The 20,743-nt window shown below is 51.2% G+C and overlaps 9 protein-coding genes across 9 annotated transcripts; 5 read left to right on the top strand and 4 right to left on the bottom strand.

Moving 5' to 3' along the window:
- Positions 1 to 44: 44 nt before the first annotated feature.
- On the bottom strand, positions 45 to 4,834 carry BO83DRAFT_308672 (putative ABC bile acid transporter; the record flags this gene model as incomplete). Its single annotated transcript, XM_025527376.1, has 3 exons — positions 45 to 1,871; positions 1,921 to 4,434; positions 4,499 to 4,834. The coding sequence occupies 3 exons, from the start codon at positions 4,832 to 4,834 to the stop codon at positions 45 to 47; spliced, it is 4,677 nt and encodes a 1,558-aa protein (XP_025390081.1).
- A 1,071-nt stretch (positions 4,835 to 5,905) lies between these two features.
- On the top strand, positions 5,906 to 8,371 carry ilv3 (dihydroxy-acid dehydratase ILV3). The gene is made up of 4 exons (XM_025535913.1): positions 5,906 to 6,110; positions 6,191 to 7,596; positions 7,673 to 7,991; positions 8,084 to 8,371. The coding sequence occupies exons 1-4, from the start codon at positions 6,037 to 6,039 to the stop codon at positions 8,130 to 8,132; spliced, it is 1,848 nt and encodes a 615-aa protein (XP_025390082.1). The 5' UTR covers positions 5,906 to 6,036; the 3' UTR covers positions 8,133 to 8,371.
- Positions 8,372 to 8,568: 197 nt separating this feature from the next.
- BO83DRAFT_376716 (tRNA(Thr) (cytosine(32)-N(3))-methyltransferase) lies at positions 8,569 to 10,197 on the top strand. Its single transcript, XM_025530796.1, has one exon. The coding sequence runs from the start codon at positions 8,635 to 8,637 to the stop codon at positions 9,766 to 9,768; it is 1,134 nt and encodes a 377-aa protein (XP_025390083.1). The 5' UTR covers positions 8,569 to 8,634; the 3' UTR covers positions 9,769 to 10,197.
- A 1,163-nt stretch (positions 10,198 to 11,360) lies between these two features.
- Positions 11,361 to 12,539, top strand: BO83DRAFT_376717 (A4/G1 family peptidase). Its single transcript, XM_025530797.1, has one exon. The coding sequence runs from the start codon at positions 11,442 to 11,444 to the stop codon at positions 12,279 to 12,281; it is 840 nt and encodes a 279-aa protein (XP_025390084.1). The 5' UTR covers positions 11,361 to 11,441; the 3' UTR covers positions 12,282 to 12,539.
- Positions 12,534 to 14,097, top strand: BO83DRAFT_334077 (acyl-CoA dehydrogenase family protein). The gene is made up of 2 exons (XM_025528362.1): positions 12,534 to 12,917; positions 12,999 to 14,097. The coding sequence occupies exons 1-2, from the start codon at positions 12,590 to 12,592 to the stop codon at positions 14,015 to 14,017; spliced, it is 1,347 nt and encodes a 448-aa protein (XP_025390085.1). The 5' UTR covers positions 12,534 to 12,589; the 3' UTR covers positions 14,018 to 14,097.
- Positions 14,098 to 14,099: 2 nt separating this feature from the next.
- BO83DRAFT_435798 (uncharacterized protein) lies at positions 14,100 to 14,564 on the bottom strand (the record flags this gene model as incomplete). The annotated part of the gene is made up of 1 exon (XM_025535914.1): positions 14,100 to 14,564. The coding sequence occupies one exon, from the start codon at positions 14,562 to 14,564 to the stop codon at positions 14,100 to 14,102; it is 465 nt and encodes a 154-aa protein (XP_025390086.1).
- Positions 14,565 to 15,357: 793 nt separating this feature from the next.
- Positions 15,358 to 16,804, bottom strand: BO83DRAFT_357031 (uncharacterized protein; the record flags this gene model as incomplete). Its single annotated transcript, XM_025529229.1, has 2 exons — positions 15,358 to 16,551; positions 16,614 to 16,804. The coding sequence occupies 2 exons, from the start codon at positions 16,802 to 16,804 to the stop codon at positions 15,417 to 15,419; spliced, it is 1,326 nt and encodes a 441-aa protein (XP_025390087.1). The 3' UTR covers positions 15,358 to 15,416.
- Positions 16,805 to 17,601: 797 nt separating this feature from the next.
- Positions 17,602 to 18,792, bottom strand: BO83DRAFT_376720 (Hsp40 co-chaperone Jid1). The gene has a single exon (XM_025530798.1). It carries the CDS (start codon positions 18,702 to 18,704, stop codon positions 17,778 to 17,780), a length of 927 nt encoding a protein of 308 aa, XP_025390088.1. The 5' UTR covers positions 18,705 to 18,792; the 3' UTR covers positions 17,602 to 17,777.
- Positions 18,793 to 18,909: 117 nt separating this feature from the next.
- On the top strand, positions 18,910 to 19,978 carry BO83DRAFT_223253 (putative FHA domain protein SNIP1). The gene has a single exon (XM_025526842.1). It carries the CDS (start codon positions 18,952 to 18,954, stop codon positions 19,957 to 19,959), a length of 1,008 nt encoding a protein of 335 aa, XP_025390089.1. The 5' UTR covers positions 18,910 to 18,951; the 3' UTR covers positions 19,960 to 19,978.
- The last annotated feature ends 765 nt before the right edge of the window (positions 19,979 to 20,743 follow it).

Below are 20,743 nucleotides of genomic sequence, written 5' to 3' on the forward strand. Positions count from 1 at the left end.
ACAAACAAGCCGCCCAAACGCTAATTATGCTGAACAAAACCAAACTAAGAGCGTCGAGACCTTGTCTCTTCTCCCTTGATGACTCGCTCCAGATGTGCTCGCTCTCCACTGTGCTCCACCAGATTTCGAAACACACCTCCTTCGATGTCGAGTAACTCCTGCGGTGTGCCAAATTCCACGGCCTTTCCGGCGTCCATTACGAGGATTCGATCAAAATCCGCAACTGTGCTGAGGCGGTGCGCAATGACAAGGAGCGAGGTAGCATTGCGTCCAAACTCTTCCCGAATGGACCGCTGAATCAGAGTTTCGGTCTCCATATCCACTGCGGAGGTGGCCTCATCCAGGATCATGATCTTCGGTTGGGAGACTATGGCCCGCGCCAGGCAAAGTAGTTGCCGTTGACCTTGGGAGAGATTGAGCCCTCCCTGAGAGACGACTGATGACAATGACGCGAAAAAGTTGCTTGTTTTGACCGGTTCCGTGCTCGAGTTGGCGGATGACGGCAATGTACCGCTGTCGCTCAGTGGCTCGCTACTCGAATGCGACGCCAGGGTCAGTGTATCCTCGAACGAGACCAGATGTACGCGTTCTAAAGCGTTGTAGAGTTCCACATCACTATACTCGTTGAATGGGTCCAGATTAGACCGCAGCGTTCCCGAAAAGAGCACTGGGTCTTGTGGAATGATGGCAAGACGGCCGCGTAAAGCTTCAAGCTTGATTTGCGAGATATCCAGCCCATCAACGAGTATGCGCCCTTGTCGGGCCTCGAGAAAGCGGAACAATGCCAGGGTTAGCGATGATTTCCCAGCCCCGGTACGTCCAACAACGCCCACTCGCTGGTTGTTCTCCATAGTGAAACTAAGCCCGTCAATCACAGGAGGCAGGTCGGGGGCGTACCCCACAACCAGATCCTCAACTTCGACCTTTCCACGCGTGGGCCATGCCGCTGGCGGGTTATGCCCCCCTTGCTCCTCCAGCTCAATGTTGCAGTACTCCAACACCCGCTCAGTAGCGTTCATGTCTGTTTCCACATTTGCATAGAAGCGCAGGCCCATCGACACGGCATAATTGTATTGTAGCGCAAATGTCATGGCGAAACCTGCCAGTGCCGGAGAGATGCTGGGAACGTACACTACCAGAGCTGCTGTCATCCCGGCCAGCACGGCTCCCGCAATACTCATCCGAAATGATAGCCATCTGTCTAAAAGCCAGAGATACCACGCCGCCTGAGCATGACGATCGATGCGATCGTACATATCTTTCATATAAATATCTGCTTTGTTGAAAGCTCGAATCGTGGTCAAACCGGAAAGACTGGACCCAAATCGTTCCAGGACAGGACTTTTAGCGGTACTTTCGAGTCGTTTGATTTGACGCATTCCCGTGAGGTAGATCTTGGAGAGTCGAAAGCATAAGATCAGGAGGATACAGGCAAGCACCAACAATATCGGGGATACCAATACTCCTGCTGCTAGTATACTAGTCAGCTCCAGAGCCTTGAACACGAAGTGTCCAATATCATAACCGAGCCTCCAGTCAAGAATGTACATGTCAGATGTGAATCGATTGAGTATCCGGCCAAGGGGCACCGTATCTAGCCACCGCAGCGGTGAGCGCAATACAGCTGCTAATAGGTCATCAAAGAGTCTCTGGGAAGACTCCAGAGACGCAAGGGCAAGGGCCAAAGTCCTTAGAGTTCCAATGATACATGCGGCTACCGAAAAGCATACATATATGCTAAGATAGAACATGGAGTCCTTGTCGACAAAACGTCTGTTGACATCCACTGTTCGAGATTGGATGGCAGCGCTCGAATGGGTCGGTTGGGATGAGGATGTGGAAGAGTCTGTCCAAACGCTTATCCACCAGGACTAAGAACGGTCAATTGTGGTCCATGACTGGAAGGATATGGGCACTTACTCTTCCGACTAAAAGCGTCATAAATGCGACATAAGCCAAAAACGTTATCGTCCACCAGCGTAGGCATTTCCCCTTGGTCATATATGTTGTGTACACTTGCAGGGACACGGCTCCTTTCTCGCGCCTCTCGTCTTCCGTGAACTTCCTTGGAGGCTCGGCGACACTTGTTGCTACTGAGAAGCCTGACTCGGTAGATACGCGCTTCATCGGTGTTATCGGTGTCACAGGTTCGTCGTCTACCACATCAGCATTGCGACCATTTGATGATTTGGCAGATTCGCCCAACATGTCTATCAAATTCTGAGTGGCTGCCAATTCATCTACTGTCCCAGCATGAATCGTAAGTCCGTCCGACAGGATGACACAGTAATCAGTCCGAGATAGACACAAGCCAAGATGATGCGTGACCAGAATCCTGGTCCTGCCATGGCCTAGCTTGCCGATAAGGGCATGCTCATACACGTGGCGCCCAGTCTCCGCGTCAAGTGCACTGAATATATCATCCATAACTAGAATTCCGGCACGGGAATAGAGAGCACGCGCAAATGAAATGCGCCAGCGCTGACCACCGCTCAGATTAATTCCGTTTGCACCAATATCGGTCCGATCGGCATCTGGAAACATTGCGATGTCTTTCTTCAAGCCTGCGGCGTAAATGACTTTGCGGTAACGATAGCGATCGTACGGAAGGCCGAAAAGGATATTGTCCTTGATGGTGGCGTTCTCCAACCAGGGGTTCTGAGCAACATATGCGATGGCCGAGTCAATGATCCAGTTGTGGCGAGTGGCTCGCTGATCATATGTCCTGTTTATGGAAGGAGCATGAGGTACTGCCACGGTCCCAGATAAGACATCACACTCTCCTAAGATTGAGGCTAAAAGTAGGCTTTTCCCAGAGCCAGTCTTTCCGGATATTACACTGAGGCCCTTGGGAGGGAATTGCAAGGTGAGGTCTCGGAGCATAAAGCGCTGGTCGAACTCTGTCCCTTCTTCACCAGGCCAGGCGATGGTCGCATTGTGGAATGAAATCTTGTCGACCGCAGAGGTATGGGGGGACTTTTCGGACGAGTCCAGATAGCGTTCGATGCGATCCGCGCTAATCTTGGCCTCCATTCCCTTCGAAAGTAAATCAGGCAAGCTTGCCATGGCTGATTCTAAGGAGCCGAATATGGAAAGAGTCGTAAACGCAACGGAAGCGGAAAGCTCGCCACGAGTTAAAGTATATACTGTCAATGAGACGGCAGACAGCATTAGAGGTCCCATAATCCACACAGATACCATGCCAATAGTATACAGTGAGGTTTGCCAGAGGAGCCCTAATTCAACGCGGCGCTTCTCGCTAATGCGATCCTGCCATTGCTGCTCCAATGCTGCAAACTTGATTTGGCGGATCCCATGAAGAACCTCTCCTACAGCCCCCATTCGTTTATCGCTTGCCTTCATGTATTCTTCTTGTGCCATGGAGTAGTTCTTCGTCAAATAGGCGTTCATAGGAGCCACAAGAAGAGCAGTTGCGACGCCGGCCAATAAACTCGGCCATCCTATGAGGTGGACTAAGAAGACACCTCCTATAAACAGTCGGATGACAGATGATGGAATCAAGTAGTTGAACATGACGAAATCTGCAATGCGTTTGGAGTCCACCGAGGCAAGATTGATAGGGCTTTGGCTCACAACATCCTGTTGCGGTTCGTCTGCATCGTGGTCACTCCCTTCCTTTTCGTCTGACGATACAAGCTGCTTGACATCCTTACACCTCATTGACTTGGCGAACACGAGCGCTGAAAGACCTTCGTAAATAGGGATCCAAAGCTTTGCATATATGATCCACCAAAGCCACGATTCGATGCTGGACGAGATGATGAGAACGGTTCCCAGCCCGAACACCCAGGCCCATGCCTCATCAACATCCTTTGGGTTCTCGTCAGGGTTGGAATAGCGATTCTCGAGCGATTTCAGTATACCGTACATCGCTGCTTGCGGACCGAAACTTAACACACAGATAATCATGCTAAGCGATGACTGAAGGATGAGTGACCTTTGGTGTGCCACCACGAGGGACCGCCAGAGTGCTCGCGAACCACGCGTACGATCAAGATGTGCATGAAGAGTTTCCGAGCGTGTATCAAACCCCATCTTGGGGAGATCATCGATCTCCAGACCTTCATTGGCGACCGCATGGTCCAAGAGATCGTTGACCCAGCTGAATGTGAACCGTTCCATAGCACTCACAGTACGCTCTCGGTCGACAATCTGGCCATCATGGTACACGTTCGGGCGGCGGGGAAGTAGAAGACACAGTGTAGCCCTAAATAAGGATATTCCAAATTGACTTATCGCTAATCCCACCGACACGGCATCTAGGCGATGCCCAGTATCCCAGACCAAGCCAATCTCTAAGCTGGGAATTATGGCGGCGAGTAAGCTAGTCCCGAATCCATATACTCCTAGCATGTACCGCTTGGTAGGTGCCGGCTCAACGAAGAAACCAATCGTTTGTACGGATATAACTCCCTATATTCGGGTTTGCCGTTAGAGTTAGTCAGAGTGAGAACAAACCATTAGCTGTCGGACTCACCCAGCTCCCCATCTGCAGGCAAAAGGGAACAATCAAGACATGTTGGCCCTTTGTTATGGACAGGATGGCCTGTGCCAGCGATATTCCAAGCCCAGTGACTGATAGAATGACAATTCCTAGTCTCTTCCAAAGATCTGAAAAACCTTTCAACGCCTCATCACTGGCCTCTCCGTCCTTATCCTCATAGCCAGGTCTGTCGAAAGCATGTGCTCCGGGCAATTGGATCGGGGGTCCTTCTTTGACATGCAAGAATCGCCGGATTATGCCGAGTAGTGCGGGAACAGTACAGCTTGAAATGAGTAGAATGCCTAGAGCGCCTATAACAATAGACGCCATGTCCTGGTTTGATGCCATCCTACATGGAGGCAGAACCACATCCGTTGCTGTAGGCTGGAGGGTTGATAGTGTCGAGATTAGTTGTAAATGTTAGAGATCTAATTCAACAGTAATTTTGAGAGGTGTTTTGCTCCCACGCGTAGCTGTAGAGCTTGCATTCCACCTGCATTCTTATTGCGTGCCTTGCATCAAGGGGGAGCGGCCACGATCGCGTACCAACACCACAGGTGAATAAAGACACAGAAGGGCAGCCCCTACTTCTAGTAAGCCTAATGGCTGTATTCTCCACAGGCTGGTGTGGCATTATTGCGGCAACGATACGGATTTAATTGCAATAGTCAGTAGTATCCCGGTGTACAGTGTAACAGTCCACCCATCCATCTGACCACAGTGAAAATTGGTCCGTCATTCTCTGACCTATATCGCATGATTGCGAAAAGCTTTGGTGTGACCTTTGCATAGACAAGAAGCGTAAACGCAAAGACGGGAATACCTCGATAAAGGCCGGTGTATTGAAGGTGAAGCACAAACAATAAGCTTTGTATAGATGAACCGCCCAATTCGGTAAGGTGCACGAGGTACTTGGCGGAGTGGCCGCATTGGCTTGCAAGATGGCATGGGGTTCTGCTGCCACTATGAGCGGTCAGCAGGGCGGTAAAGATTTATACAGATGCACACACATTGTTCCGGGGGGTGTTGAAAATTATATCCGTCTATATCCGTCTATATCCGAAATATTCTCAGCGAGGTCGACGAGGTTCTGCCGCTTTTAGCGGTCAGATAAGCGGTAATAACGAGCAGTAAACTATGGCAACCCGGGGCAAACAGTAGTGCAGCTTCGGGATCGGCAAAACCAGAAAGCGACCGCGCTAGTCCAGCTTAGGGTAGCTCTCTGGAGGTCAGCAAGTCACGGGGAGAACCCGCTATTATTCAGCGGGGCCGAGATGCTGATTTGCTGACAATCCATGGCCGTACATTGGGCGGCGCGGAGTCGCTGTCCAACTCCGGCCCCGACTTCGCTGCGGAGGACCCCGGCCCATTTTTGCTACTTGGAGTCACTTTCCTCGGTCGGCTCTACTTAATCTCTTCCTCTTGTTGTGGTCAAGGGTTTGAAGGTATCCGTGTCTGTTCGAACGCATTCACCCCGCTGCTGCACCCTTCCCTGTCACACTGTCCCGCGATCCACGCGCACCAGGACGGCAATGCTTCTTTCCCAAACCCGGGGGCGTATGCCCTCCGCTCTCCGGAGCATCGCCAAGCGCTCTTTGCTGAACAGGTATGGATAACGGCCTACAACATGACTTGTGTCCTCCAATTGCTTCAGAATACAGGCTGATATTAGTGTCATTCACTCAGTCGCCCTCTGTCCACCACTCTGCCGAAGCAACAGAACGGTAACGATGACGAGTTTACTGGCCTCAACAAGGTCTCCCGCCACATCACCCAGCCCATCTCCCAGGGTGCTTCCCAGGCCATGCTGTATGCCGCTGGCCTCACTGAGGCGGACATGAGCAAGGCTCAAGTCGGTATTTCGTCTGTCTGGTACAATGGCAACCCCTGCAACATGCATCTGCTCGATCTCAACAACCGTGTCCGCGAGGGTGTCCAGAAGGCTGGTTTGGTCGGATTTCAGTTCAACACTGTCGGTGTTAGTGATGCTATCAGTATGGGTACCAAGGGAATGCGCTTCTCTCTCCAGAGTCGTGATCTGATCGCCGATTCTATCGAGACCGTTATGGGTGGTCAATGGTATGACGCTAACATCAGCATTCCCGGCTGTGACAAGAACATGCCTGGTGTGTTGATGGCAATGGGACGTGTGAACCGCCCCAGTTTGATGGTTTACGGTGGTACCATCAAGCCTGGTTGCGCCTCCATGCAGGGTAACGCCGACATTGATATCGTCTCCGCCTTCCAGGCCTATGGTCAGTTCATTAGCAAGGAAATCACCGAGCCCCAGAGATTTGACATTATCCGCAACGCCTGCCCTGGAGGTGGTGCCTGCGGTGGTATGTACACTGCCAACACCATGGCTACTGCTATCGAAGTCATGGGCATGACCCTTCCTGGATCCTCTTCCAACCCCGCCGAGTCTGACGCTAAGTACCTTGAATGTCTTGCGGCTGGTGAGGCCATCAAGACTCTGCTCAAGGAAGACATTCGTCCTTCGGATATCCTGACTCGCCAGGCTTTCGAGAACGCCATGGTTTTGGTCAACATCACTGGTGGCTCCACCAACGCCGTTCTTCACTTGATTGCCATTGCGGACTCTGTTGGTATCAAGCTGGATATTGAGGACTTCCAGTCCGTCTCCGATCGCACCCCTTTCTTGGCGGACCTCAAGCCTTCCGGCAAGTACGTCATGGCTGACCTGCACAAGATTGGTGGTACTCCCTCTCTGCTCAAGTTCTTGCTGAAGGAAGGTCTCATCGATGGCTCTGGCATGACTGTCACCGGTCAGACCCTGGCTAAGAACTTGGAGAATGTGCCGGACTTCCCTGAGGATCAGAAGATCATCCGTCCCCTGTCCAACCCCATCAAGGAGACTGGCCACATTCAGATCTTGAGGGGTTCTTTGGCCCCTGGTGGCAGTGTCGGTAAGATCACTGGTAAGGAAGGAACCGTCTTCACCGGAAAGGCTCGCGTCTTTGATGATGAGGATGATTTCATTGCTGCTCTCGAGCGCAACGAGATCAAGAAGGAGGAGAAGACCGTCGTTGTCATCCGCTACACTGGTCCTAAGGGAGGACCTGGCATGCCCGGTAAGTCGCTACAGCAAAATGTTCTCCTTTCCACTGCGCACGTGTACCAGTAACGCTAACAAATTGCGACGAGTAGAAATGCTGAAGCCCTCTTCTGCCCTGATGGGTGCCGGCCTCGGACAGTCCTGCGCCCTGATCACCGATGGCCGTTTCTCCGGTGGTTCTCACGGTTTCTTGATCGGACACATTGTTCCTGAAGCCGCCGTCGGTGGCCCCATTGGCCTGGTCAAGGATGGTGATGTTATCACTATTGACGCCGTGAAGCGTGTTCTGGATCTTGATGTTGAGGAGACCATCCTCGCGCAAAGAAGAAAGGAGTGGGAAGCCGACAAGGCTGCTGGCAAGCTCCCTCCCACCGGCCTGACCCTCAGAGGTACTCTTGGCAAGTACGCTAGGTACGTATCACACCTTTAACTGGCGTCACTTATATCTTTACGATGCATCTCTATGGCTCATGTCTGGACGCGATGCTAACGTTACCCAATAGAACCGTCAAGGATGCCAGCCACGGCTGTATCACCGACTCTCTCGAGTAATCGGGATGGCATATATGATTATATGTCCTTCTTTGCGTCCGTATATTCTTCGAAGTTAAATTGTGTCTTATATGAATCTCTTTTTTTCTTTTCAGCTACTCTATCTGGGATGGTTTTGGGTCGTTTTGAGTCTGGGACCGCACGTGGCTACTGTTTTGTATAGGCGAATTGAAACGAACCAAAAGTGCTGCTTGTTATGACCTCACTATATGGTCTCGTGTATTTACAGAAGATCAAATACAGCAAATAATATTGTTAAGAAAACATCTATTCTACCTGGGAAGCGAGGTTATTTACTCCGCACCCCATAACCGTTCCACGGATCGTATCTGGATGCACGTGGGCCGTACATCACATGACTGTCGCTTAGTGTTTGCAAAGTTTGTAAATTTTTCTTATCGGCTTCTACTTTCTATCGAGGGGCGTCTCGTTCCTACTTGGCTCAAACCTTACTTTGTCGGACTCACATCTTTCCAGGCCCCAGCCGGAGTATATCTTAATCATGGCCCCTGCTCCGATCGCATCTTCGAGCGATGATATCGCGACTGTTCTCCAACTAGTTACGCCCCCTCAGATTGCCCCGCACCGCTCCCACGACCCCTCCAACAATCAAAAGCGGAGCGATCCCTTCCAGTTCGGCTCCCGGTACCTGGAAGAAGGAGACGATGTCTTCGAGTTCAACGCCTGGGATCATGTCGAGCCCGACGACGAGTTCAAAGCCTTCGCAGAAGTCCAATATTCGAAGCAGCGCGAAACCCCGGTTTCGGATTTCGACAGAAACCGTTTCAATGCCGACCCTGCCAAGTGGTGGAACCTTTTCTACAAGAACAACACAGCCAACTTCTTCAAGAACCGAAAATGGCTCCGCCAGGAGTTCCCTGTCCTTGCGGATGTGACTCAGCCTACAGCAGGAAAGAAGGTGGTGCTGGAGGTCGGTGCAGGTGCCGGAAATACTGCCTTCCCATTGTTGGAAAACAACGAGAACGAGGAGCTCATGGTTCATGCTTGTGATTTCTCCAAGACCGCTGTCAAGGTCATGCGCGAGAGCCCACACTACAACACTAAGCATATGACAGCTGATGTGTGGGATGTCACGGCGGAGGCGGATGAGAACAGCAATGGACTTCCTCCGGGCCTTACTGAGGGGTCGGTCGATGTCGTCGTTCTCATCTTTATCTTTTCTGCCTTGGCCCCAGAGCAGTGGAACCAGGCTCTTCGTAATGTATACCGCGTCTTGAAACCCGGCGGACATGTTCTGTTCCGCGATTACGGACGGGGCGACTTGGCACAGGTTCGCTTCAAGAAGAACCGATACATGGGCGAGAACTTCTACGTTCGCGGTGATGGAACACGGGTGTACTTCTTTGATCGCGATGAGCTTGAGAAGATGTGGGGCCAATGGACTCCGGAGAAGGGCTTGCCCACGGCACTTGCGACAGGAGAGGAAACCGAGGCCAAGGATGAACAGAGCCCTACTGACATCAAGGGTGTCTTTGACATCGAGAAGCTAGGTGTCGATTACCGGTTGATCGTTAACCGTCAGCGCAAGCTGAAGATGTACCGCTGCTGGATTCAGGGCCACTTCCTCAAGCGCGATACCACTCCCGCCGTCGACGCTTCGAATAACGAATCGTGATATCCTTTGATTCTTCCGCAAAAGCTTAGCCATGGCTCTGGGGCGTGGTGGAAATTGCAGGATGATCACTCATAGTGGCGTCGGCATGAACAAGCTACTGTTGTCTAGACCACATGCAAACAGCCAGCTTCTTTCCATGTCACACATCTATTACATGAGGATTCGGAGACTTCCTTTCGTTCGGAAGATGTTTCAAACCCATCCGACGCTCGAACGAACTCTCGGAAATCACATGGAACGGAGGCCTAGGGCAGTTGGTCACGCGCACAACCAGTTCGTTGCGGCATCTAGTTGATATTTTAATCGACTTTTCGTGAAAGATATGACTGTCATTCGGCGCCAGTGCTCACGTTCTCAACGAAGGCAAAAGTGAGTTTCTGATCCTCGATGGAGGATCTGATGATACCCATGACGATAGATAGAGACTAGACTAGAATTCATTTGGTTACATTCTTGGGGCGAATTGCACATGGATCAATTGATCGCATTAATTTCCCCGTTTCATTCATTGGGCGGATGTCGGGAGCCTTGTTCTACCCTAAGTATCACAAGCTCAAGTAGAATGACCCTATCGACATTCCCGACAGCTCATGGTACGTAGGTGAGCTTTATGCTTGCCCCCTCATAGTCTGAAGAAACAGACTCAGCTTGGTATCTTGATATAATCTCTCTCATTAGACTCTATAAGGCGATGTCTGACCCAACGAGACCCATGCATAGTCCGGTATGAGCAGGAACCGCAAGTCGAAGGCACCTTGAACTGAAACAAGGGAGATCTGGCCATACTCAAAGACTCAGAACACCAAGGGATCAAACAAACCCCGAGCGGATGTTTTCAGCGGCCACGCGGACATGCCACAGAAGCGGAAGGGGTCTTGTGTCGATTGGTATGTGAGATTCCTCATTCCTGCACTCGTCACCCTCCCATCTGCAACAAAGCCACATAGACAGCTACTGCCGACCCATGTTTCGGATCAGCACAATCTTAATTTGCCTTCATGGCTGACAATTTATCTATTTGTTTATGTCTGACAATGAAATCAGGCATTCGGTCATGTTATATGCTTCAACAGCGCCCCTATGGCAGGTGATACGGTCCGCTGAAGGCCTCAGCGCATCCAACCACCATAACTGCAGCTTCAGCAGTCGTCGATCCTGTCCTATTCCGTCGTTCATCTGCCTTACCTATTGCATCTGAAAGCCCTGTTCGGTGTCTTGCACCTATCAGGGAAAACGTGCGCACTGCACCCACTCTTTCCGGCTGGAGTCTGGGAAATCTGGACGGTCCCAGGCAGATCGGTGCCAGGGCAAAACCTTGTTAAAAATAACTTGTTCGATCTTGCGCCCGACGGCCAATTGTATACGCACTGGAGACTCTTGATGATTCGGTCCGTGACGTACGTGCACCTCCACACTCCATCGGTGGATTGTGTGTCCCCGTGGGCACGCGGAGATCGGGGGCATTAGTCGAGAAACTTGCCTAATCTAGTGACAAGCAGGAAAGTAAAAGCTATCCGCATGCGACTTGCAGATCTTCCAGAGGGATATAATAAAGTCGTGCATCTATGACCTTGCAGGACACGACCCGCCCCCTTCTGCCTTCTATATTATCGATACCCTCTGCCACTAGCGTCGTACATCACTCTTCACAATTCATTCTGCTCTCATTCATCATGAAGTTCACAAACTATCTTTTGACAACTGCATCACTCGCAAGCAGTGTCCTAGCGGTTCCAGCTCCCCGCACCGGATTGGAGGACAGACTCCGTACGCGGTCATTGCAGCGCCAGTCACATCCTCTCGCACCACTTCCACTCGACACTTCCACCAAAGAGGAGTCCAGACTTCTCCAATCCGACGGAAATACCACCCATGTTACATACAGCAGTAATTGGGCGGGTGCAGTGCGCGAGCAACCACCTCCGCAAGGCACGTATTCTGCCGTGTCGGCAACCTTTCGCGTACCAGAACCCACGGCGCAAGGGGGGAGTGGAACGCAGGCTGGATCGGCCTGGGTTGGGATAGATGGCGACACATACAGCAACGCCATTCTCCAAACAGGAGTCGACTTCTACGTGGAAAACGGGCAGACGTACAACGATGCCTGGTATGAGTGGTATCCAGACTATGCATACGACTTCGACCTGGATGTGAGCACAGGTGACACAATTGTCGCCAAGGTGGAAGCCATCTCGCCAAGTCAAGGTGTAGCCACAATTGAGAACATATCAACAGGGAAGAAGGCTACGCAAACGATCAGAGCCCCAGCTGCGACAGCCACACTTGCCGGCCAAAATGCCGACTGGATTGTGGAAGATTTCCAGTCCGGCGACTCTATGGTCGATTTGGCTGGTTTCGGCGAGATCAGCTTCTGGGGCGTGCAAGCACAAGGGGGAGGGTCTACATGGGGTGTAGATGATGCGACTATTGTCGAGCTGAAGCAGGGCGACCAGGTGTTGACGGACGTGGACGTGCAAAGTGACTCGGCCTTCACCGTGTCATATACGAGCTAATGTGATGGTATATGATTGCATTTTCTCATTCTTCAATCATTTTTCTCCTTTTTGGCCGGTGACATAATTTCTGTGGTTAATTTTGAAGACGCCTTGATGTTATTCGGTAGTACTACTTAGCTAAAGGTTGATACATCCAGCATGCGGGCTCGGCTATTGGGAGGAACCAAGAAGGCTATATGGCCCTCGGGTATTTGCCGCATTCTATGATCGCATGCCTTTTCGGCTTTCCTTATATATATCAACTTTCCACTTCCCCAAACCAACTCATTTTCGATGCGAGAATTTATCCATATACACAATCAACCATGTCCCGTATATACCAACTAAGTCGCGCCCTCCAACACAGCCGAATTGGCGCTCTCCGGCCGGGCTCCTCCCTACTACCCGCCCGGCCATCCCGCCGCTGCGGCTTCAGCACCAGCGCCGCACGCCCATTAATGGAACTAACAGGCTTCACCGAAGAGCAACTAACAGTGCGTGACGCGGTATCCGCCATCTGCGCCAAATTCCCCAACACATACTGGCAAGAATGCGACCAGAACGAGCGCGACCCGAAAGAGTTCCACGCCGCCCTCGCTCGAGACGGATGGTTAGGTATCGCGCTTCCTGAGGAACTAGGAGGCGCAGGTCTAGGTAGGCCAATTCTCCCCCCCCCCCCCCCCCCCCCAACCTTTGCCACTCTTCACAGTGCTATATGACTAACATCACATCCAGGAATCTCCGAAGCAACAATGATGATGCAAACCATCACCCAGTCCGGCGCCGGCATGGCCGGCGCACAAGCCATCCACGCCAACGTATATGCAACACAACCACTCGCCCGGTTCGGCACGCGCGAGCAACTAGAAGAAACCATCCCCAAGATCATCGACGGTACATGGCGCACATGCTTCGGCGTCACGGAGCCCAACACGGGCCTCGAAACGCTCAAGCTGAAGACCCTAGCCACCAAAAAATCCTCCGGAGATGGTAGTAGCATCTACTCCGTCTCAGGGCAGAAGATCTGGATTACCTGCGCGCAAGTGGCCAGCAAAATGATTCTATTAGCGCGCACGACCCCGCTGGAAGAAGTAACCAAGTCCACGCAGGGTCTATCGATGTTCTGCATCGACCTTGACCGCAACAAGCCCGGTCTGGACATGCGCAAGATCAAGAAGATGGGTGGACGGGCTGTCGATGCTAACGAGGTGTTCTTTGATGGGTATGAAGTACCCGCGAACACTCTCATCGGGCAGGAGAATGAAGGGTTCCGGATTATTCTGCATGGGATGAACGCGGAGCGGTGTTTGCTTGCTGGTGAGGCATTGGGGTTGGGGTATGCGGCGCTGGAGCGAGCAGCGGATTATGCGAAGGAGAGGGTGGTGTTTGGACGGCCGATTGGACAGAACCAGGGCATTGCGCATCCGTTGGCGGATGCGTATATGAGGTTGGAGGCGGCCAAGTTGGCGACGTATCATGCTGCAAGGCTGTATGATGCGTCGAAGAAGGATGAGACGATTCCGCTGCATTCGGTGGGAGTGGCGTGTAATAGTGCGAAGTATTTGGCTGCTGAGGCGGCGTTCACGGCGTGTGAAAGGGCGGTGCTGAGCCATGGGGGTATGGGGTATGCGATGGAGTATGATGTGGAGAGGTATTTGAGGGAGTGTTTGGTGCCTAGGATTGCGCCGGTGAGTAGGGAGATGATTTTGAATTATGTTAGCGAGAAGGTGTTGCAGTTGCCGAGGAGTTATTAGGGTGGAGGTATGGCGCTATAGAGCTTGAATGGTGGGAAGGGGGTTTCAGATGTCAGGGAATTATACTATCTTCAATATACTACTAGTGTCTTCTATCCACAAACTTCATGACTTTATTCCCCGTACCGCTCTTCTCGAACCCACGTATATCTTCAACGAAGGTCAATTTGAACAAATGCCTATTGTCCGGTAAAACAAAGAAGAACGTCTCCACTTCATAAACAAACTGCTCAAGAGGAAAAATATCATCACTTGCCGCGGCACGAAGCAACCTAATCTCCAGGGTCGTCTGGGGCGAAGAATCAAGCGTCCCTGCAATAATCTGCCACTGCAAGATCCCAAACGTCTCCTTCTGCATGAACATATCGATTTTCGTAAACTCAAAATACTCACCATACCACTTAAAGCTAAACCGACGGTCACGATCCCAGAGTCGGAGCACGCGGAAGTACTTCAGCTCATGCGGTTCGACAACTCCACAGGTGCGCAGAAACTCGCCAAACGCTGCGCGATGTTGACGGTTTTCTTTCACATCTGTGAAGAACATCAACAGGAACCGCCGCCGGTGACACTGACGTAGGAGCTACGAACGGTATTTATTTTCGGGGTTCGTGTCCTTGGTTAATCGCTCGATAATTTTGTAGCTAGTAGGAAGGTCATGAGTATATCACCCGATCGGAGGAGATTTTTAACAGCTGATAGGACTTACAGGTCTTTCTTGGTAGACAGTGGCCACGACTCGAGGGTGCTATTAGAACTAGGTTGTATCTACACAGCGGTCTGAATTACCTGAGGACCGGGTGGGTAAAGTATATTAGGGTTGTAATCTCGCAACTGCGAGCACTTCATCCACGGAAAGTTGTTTGGTACTCATCATGATGGATAAGGGATATAATCACAAGATAGAAGTTCCTAGTATTAGGATTTTGAATAACAGGGGATTCGTTATACCCTCACGTCGCAGTCACCCATAGGCTCAGACTGACGCCGTTCAGAACTCTATGGTACTTAATACGTGGTCTGCTAATCGCGACAAGTCATGTTTTGCTTTCTCGAGATGAAATGGTCAGCTGGGAATTAAATGAATACTCGAAAACCGCAATGTGCTAACCGTGGCGTTCCAGATCGAGTAATTTGCGTGATTCTGCCTATTTTCCTCCAAGACTACAACTGTGATAATGAGAGAGGCACTTCCCAGGACGTGCTGCATCTGCTGCAAGTGAGTAGTACGTAATATCGGGTTTACGAGATCCAGGTAGGGGGTTATGTTGCGTTGCAACATGGTAATTCGTATCCTCTGCATTTGAATTGGTCACTACTAAAGCATTATGAAATGAACTGCTTACTATAGGTACCCCGTATAACCTCATGTTCTCAATAAGCAAGCAGTCTGAATCCCTCACTCCCTCGACCCCAATTCAAAAGTAAACTGCTTCGAAGCAGGTGACACCCTCCAGCGTGCAAAGAGCTGCGCATTCTCCACCAGAATGCGCCGCAGCATCTTTCCCCTCTCCTCTACCCCAGGCCACACGCCCTGCCATTCGCGTACATACGGCCCCATGATCTCCAAGGCTTCTCTGACCCACCCCCCTGTCCTCTCCTTGTCAACTAATTCCTCCTGCACCATCCGCCTTCCCAGCTCGCCCAAGAACCGCTCCCTCTCCTGCCTATCTTTCACCGCAGCATGCATGACCGCTAGTAGTATATGCGACCGGATTGACAAGTCCAATTCATCCATATCAATATCTTGGAGCCCTAATCCAAGTGTTTCCTCCACTGCCACAGCGGCTAGAAACTCTACCTCCTCCTCACTCCCAACCTCTCCATCCCACCCCCTCCACCACGCCTGCACTCCAATTCCTCCATCCGGCCACCCACACCATATCACCTGCTCTGAATGGCTATTTCCATCGGGACCCTCTCCCTCCGATATTTGTGCAAGATACTCTGTCTCAAGCCCATGTATATCATACATTCCCTGCGCGACCAATATCCCAAACCTGTCGGGTCCCTCTGTTTGCCGGGAGGTTACCTCAGCCACGCGAGATGGTGGTGAAATATCAGGAGCGAAATAGTCAAGCCAGAAGCGCGCATGTGATTCCGAATAGGATGGTGCGCTGGGGTATGCCGTGTGCCGGCGTGTCATAGTTGCCTCCAGCGTGCTGAGGGCCAATGAAGTAAGAGTGACAAACGGTAGAAAGGGCTGCCTACGGTGTGTGCACGCGACAGTGTAGGTCCAGCGAGGGAGTTGCAAAATGTGTATAGATGATGCCGGACTTTGACGCGGCTGACATAGTGGGGAGGAGGAGTCGGGAAGGTCCTGGAGGTCGGGCAGGCGGTAGAAGCGCGCTGTAGTGCGCTGGGTGAGGAATGGGGTAGAGTAGTAGGAGCGCCAGGCAGAAGAGTGCAGGAGGGAATGGTGGGCTGAGTAGAAAGCAGAGAAATCAGAGAAGGAGGGAAAGTCCTGTTCCAGTTGGGAGCAATAGCGGTAGATGGCTGCTGCTAGCTGTGCGAGGTAAAATATATCCAGGGAACTGGTATATATTACTGATGCAGTCCTCTCGGTAATTGTCACAGTATGAAATATCTTAGTTACCGATTAAAGCGTAGATCGCCCTCACCAAAGGACAATCCATATGAGTGTAGCTTCTCCACAACGTCGAACACCCCATTTCCGGTCCACAGCCCCTCGTATAGATAGATGAATGCGGTTTGCAAGACATCCTCATGGCAGGTTACTGGCACGATGCCGCCTTCAACATTGGCCAGAAATTCTTCAGCGCTCATTGTAGCGATGATGGCACGTGCATCAATAAGGAAATGGATGGTAAAAGGGGAAGAGAATATTGAGGTTCATGTCTGGATCACCGATCCTATTTATCACCAATTAAATGTACAAACCATGCAAGAACACATACCACCTAAGAGACTTCTAGCTTTATACAGGCAAAAAACATCTCTATTAACTGCTTGTCATGCACCAGCAAGATCGTGCGCATGTCGATTGAAGCATCTAAGACTGACTTGACGGAGCATCTCCGGACACAGGTCGCGGAGTTCTCGCTAGTGCAGCCGATCGTAGCCAGAGTCTCTTACTTCTAGCAACTACACTAATTCTTGCAGCTACAGCGGAATCTCGAGGTTCATGACGCAGGCAAATTCCCAACTACCAGGCTCATACCATTAGTACCTAGCCAAAGAAATCAGTGTGGTAATTTTCGAGAGCAAGGGGCTTAGAGATTCATGATACAGCTAGCCATGGTATAATGTCATCATCCCCCGTATATTAGTTATGTACCGGGATCAGGGTTGCATCACAGTAGCACAGATTACGGGGCACCAATGATTGCTACGCCGAACAAGGTCTATACACATGAATAAGAACATTACTGTATGAATCTGGGTGATAGACTTGCGAAACTTCCCATCAATATGTACTCCGGAAGCATTATGGTGTATACGCCTTTGACTATGCCACAGTTGTGGATTCAAACGGCTTCGAGGTTTCCAGCTATTGTTTCCGGACGAATTAGTAAGCCTGGCACAGATGCAGCATGCATGTTGGATCATGAATATAAAAGTAGGTTGTTTGCATTGTAGATTCTACAATCGGCTAACATATGATTGCTTAGGGGCAGGATACTGCCATGCATGCATGTTCCAGGGCATAGATTTAGAAGTGGAAACTCCAGGCCTCCAATAAACTGAAGCAATGATCATATTTACAGCGCCCGCGAACTAGCTACGCATGCAATCCATGTCAACTGCTGGTTTCCACCTGGACCGGATCTTGTAAGACTCTACCGTCCTGTCTCTCCAATCCAACAACCTCCGCAGGTGACTCGTCGGAGCTTTTTTGAGAATGTAACACTTGCTTATAAACGGGCTGTTCTTCCTCCTTCAAACCACACCCGGACGGGTCTCTTCGGATAAGGAAGTGTTGGACCCTTGCATCTACCGACTGCATTTGATGCTGAGTATTCTCCCTGCGCCCTTTTAGAAGGCGGGATGACTCTTGGTTCAGCTCCCAAAGCCGGTCTTCGTAACCGCTGCTGAGCTTGCTAATCCAAGATGCCTGGAGCGCTCCGCCCATTAATGTCAGAAGTATAACGAATGTCGCAAAGGTCCGATGGTCCACCAGAGTTTGCTGTTTTCCCTGGTGACGATTGTTCCACCTTTCCCAGTCTTCCCACGTCGCGTTCGCGTATATCGGACCGTAGTTACTGGAGCCCGTTCTAGCCCATGATGGGATCGGCGTTTCATACGGATGGAGGTTCCACCCCGCGCCACTGAAATCGTAGGCTGCCCGTCTACTAGGGTCAGATAGAATTTCATGCGCAGCCACTAGGATGTGGTAGCGCTGGAGTCTCACTTCGGGTGTGAGGTCTCTGCATAGTGGATGTCCGCTACATGGGCGATCCGGATGGTAGATTTTGACCATTTCATAATAGCGGGTCTTGGAATATGGTGCGGTCCGGTCTTGTTTAAATAGCTCATATGGGGTGAAAGTGGGAGAAGACGGCCATGAGAGATCCGTCTCTGGGTTGTGAGAAGCGGTGGCATAGCGCCTGGCGGAATAGCGAGACTGTGAGGGGAAAGCACGAGACCGAGGTGGCGAGGACAGGCATGGGGTGTTCAGTAACTGCAGTCCCCCACCGCAGCAAAGGATGTTGGGTTTCTTGAGCATGGCCGCATGGTTTCACATGGAGAGATATGTAAGACCTCTCCGGAATGTTTTAGACCGATGGCAAAGTAGAAAGCACCGAGGTTTGAACGGGATGGTCTGGTCGTCGATACAAATAATCCCGCTAATTCCGAACTTCGGATCTCCACATGAGGTCATCACGTGCGGGTCTCCGAAGCTCCAAAGCTTCCCGCATGAAATCTACCTCTATCCCCATCGACACGCTGTATAGAAATCCGCTGTATAGAAGATGCCTGATTCACGCGACGATCACGGCCGGAGGCGGCATCGATCCCCCTCCGGCTCACCAGCTCCTGACCGCGATCAACGACAGCGGCGCCGTGACGACGACCGTGGCAGCGATTCGAGGCAGCATCGCGAATCTCATCGAAGCTCCCGAAGAGACAGCTCGCGACGGAGGTCATCCCGCAGCCCGGCCGACCGACGAAGCCACAGAAGAGATTATGACCGTCGGCGCGGTGAGCGCAGGGATAAGGAGGATGTTTCAGACGATGACCGGAGAAGACGCCGACATACTTCCGACCGAGAGTCTTCATACCGTCGTCACCGTGACCGAGACCATTACGACAGAAAGGAAAAGACTTCTCGCAGACGACGTGACTACTCGCGATCCCGCTCGCCCACAAGACGCTCGCCGGATCCGGACTCGCACGCCCCAGTACGATCAAGAGCACCCCTACCTCCGCAGCAGGATGCATATACCTCGTCTGAAGTAGCTCGGACTGGAGAGTCGGAAGGCCCTCCTCCCGAGAAGGAAAAACCCAATTTCGGTCAAACTGGGCGATTGGCTGCAGAGAGCAAGACTGTGAATGTCAATGGTAACTCTGTCGTTCTCAAGTATCACGAGCCCCCGGAAGCGCGCAAACCCCCAGCAAAGGAACCGTGGCGACTTTACGTGTTCAAGGGGCAAGACCTCCTTGAAATGGTGGAATTGGGCATACGCAGTTGTTGGTTGATTGGGAAAGAACAATTGGTAGTGGATTTTCCTCTGGAGCATCCGAGTTGCTCTAAACAGCATGCCGCGCTGCAGTTTCGCTTTGTCGAAAAGCGGAATGAATTCGGAGATCGGATCGGACGCGTCAAGCCTTATCTGATCGATCTGGAAAGCGCCAATGGCACTACAGTGAACGGAGACGCCATTCCCGCTGGCCGGTACGTGGAACTGCGGGACAAGGATGTGGTCAAGTTTGGCCTTAGTACCCGGGAATACGTCCTCATGCTACCTCCGCCTGAATAGGCATGATATTCGATAGACATTATTCCGTATTGGCCTCTTAATGCGATGGGTGTCTTGGAGAATCACCAAATCTTCCACATTGGCTTCGAGACCCGTATCCGGAAACATAACTCAGGGATATACATCCCGTTCGGTCACTTCGTTTGACGTGCTTGCTAAAGCCCCTGGCACGAACTGCCACCCAATTCCAGACTTTCCGAATCATATGATGGACTTCCAAGCTGTTCGTGAAAGCAGGCTTACCCATCATAATGATTGGTTCCTATGGAGTCGCTTGAGGTGTCCTCATCATTTAATGATGCATTCGCTCCATCCACCAACTTAAAGCCCTTCTTATGTACAGCTGAACGATGACGCAACGGCTGTTAGTTGGGGAGCAAGCCAGCTGCTACGTAAACGTCAAGTATACCCCCGGCGCGCTTGTTCGTCAAAGGCTCGCAGTGCCATAGGCCCCAATCAATACTTTTGGAACGTCGCCTTTAAGTCTGGAACTTTCATGTGTGGATGTTTATTGAGATACCATCGGATAACCATGGGGAAAGGACATGCTCAGGAGTCAGGGAAATATAGACAGCGAAGTCGAACAGAGAGAATAATTGGAGGATTTGCAAATGCCTCATGACAAGCAAGGATATTCGACCCTTATTTACTGGCTAGTATTAGTATAAGTGATCATACTAGGCATGATCTCAGTTATTGATATCTATTGAGCTATGGATAGTAGTAGATATTAGTAGTTGTAGTAGAGTTTCTGACCACTTGCCAGCAGAGTACAAGTGGTAGT

The sequence above is a fragment of the Aspergillus eucalypticola genome (genome assembly GCF_003184535.1).
Source record: "Aspergillus eucalypticola CBS 122712 chromosome Unknown BO83scaffold_7, whole genome shotgun sequence".
NCBI lineage: Eukaryota > Fungi > Ascomycota > Eurotiomycetes > Eurotiales > Aspergillaceae > Aspergillus > Aspergillus eucalypticola.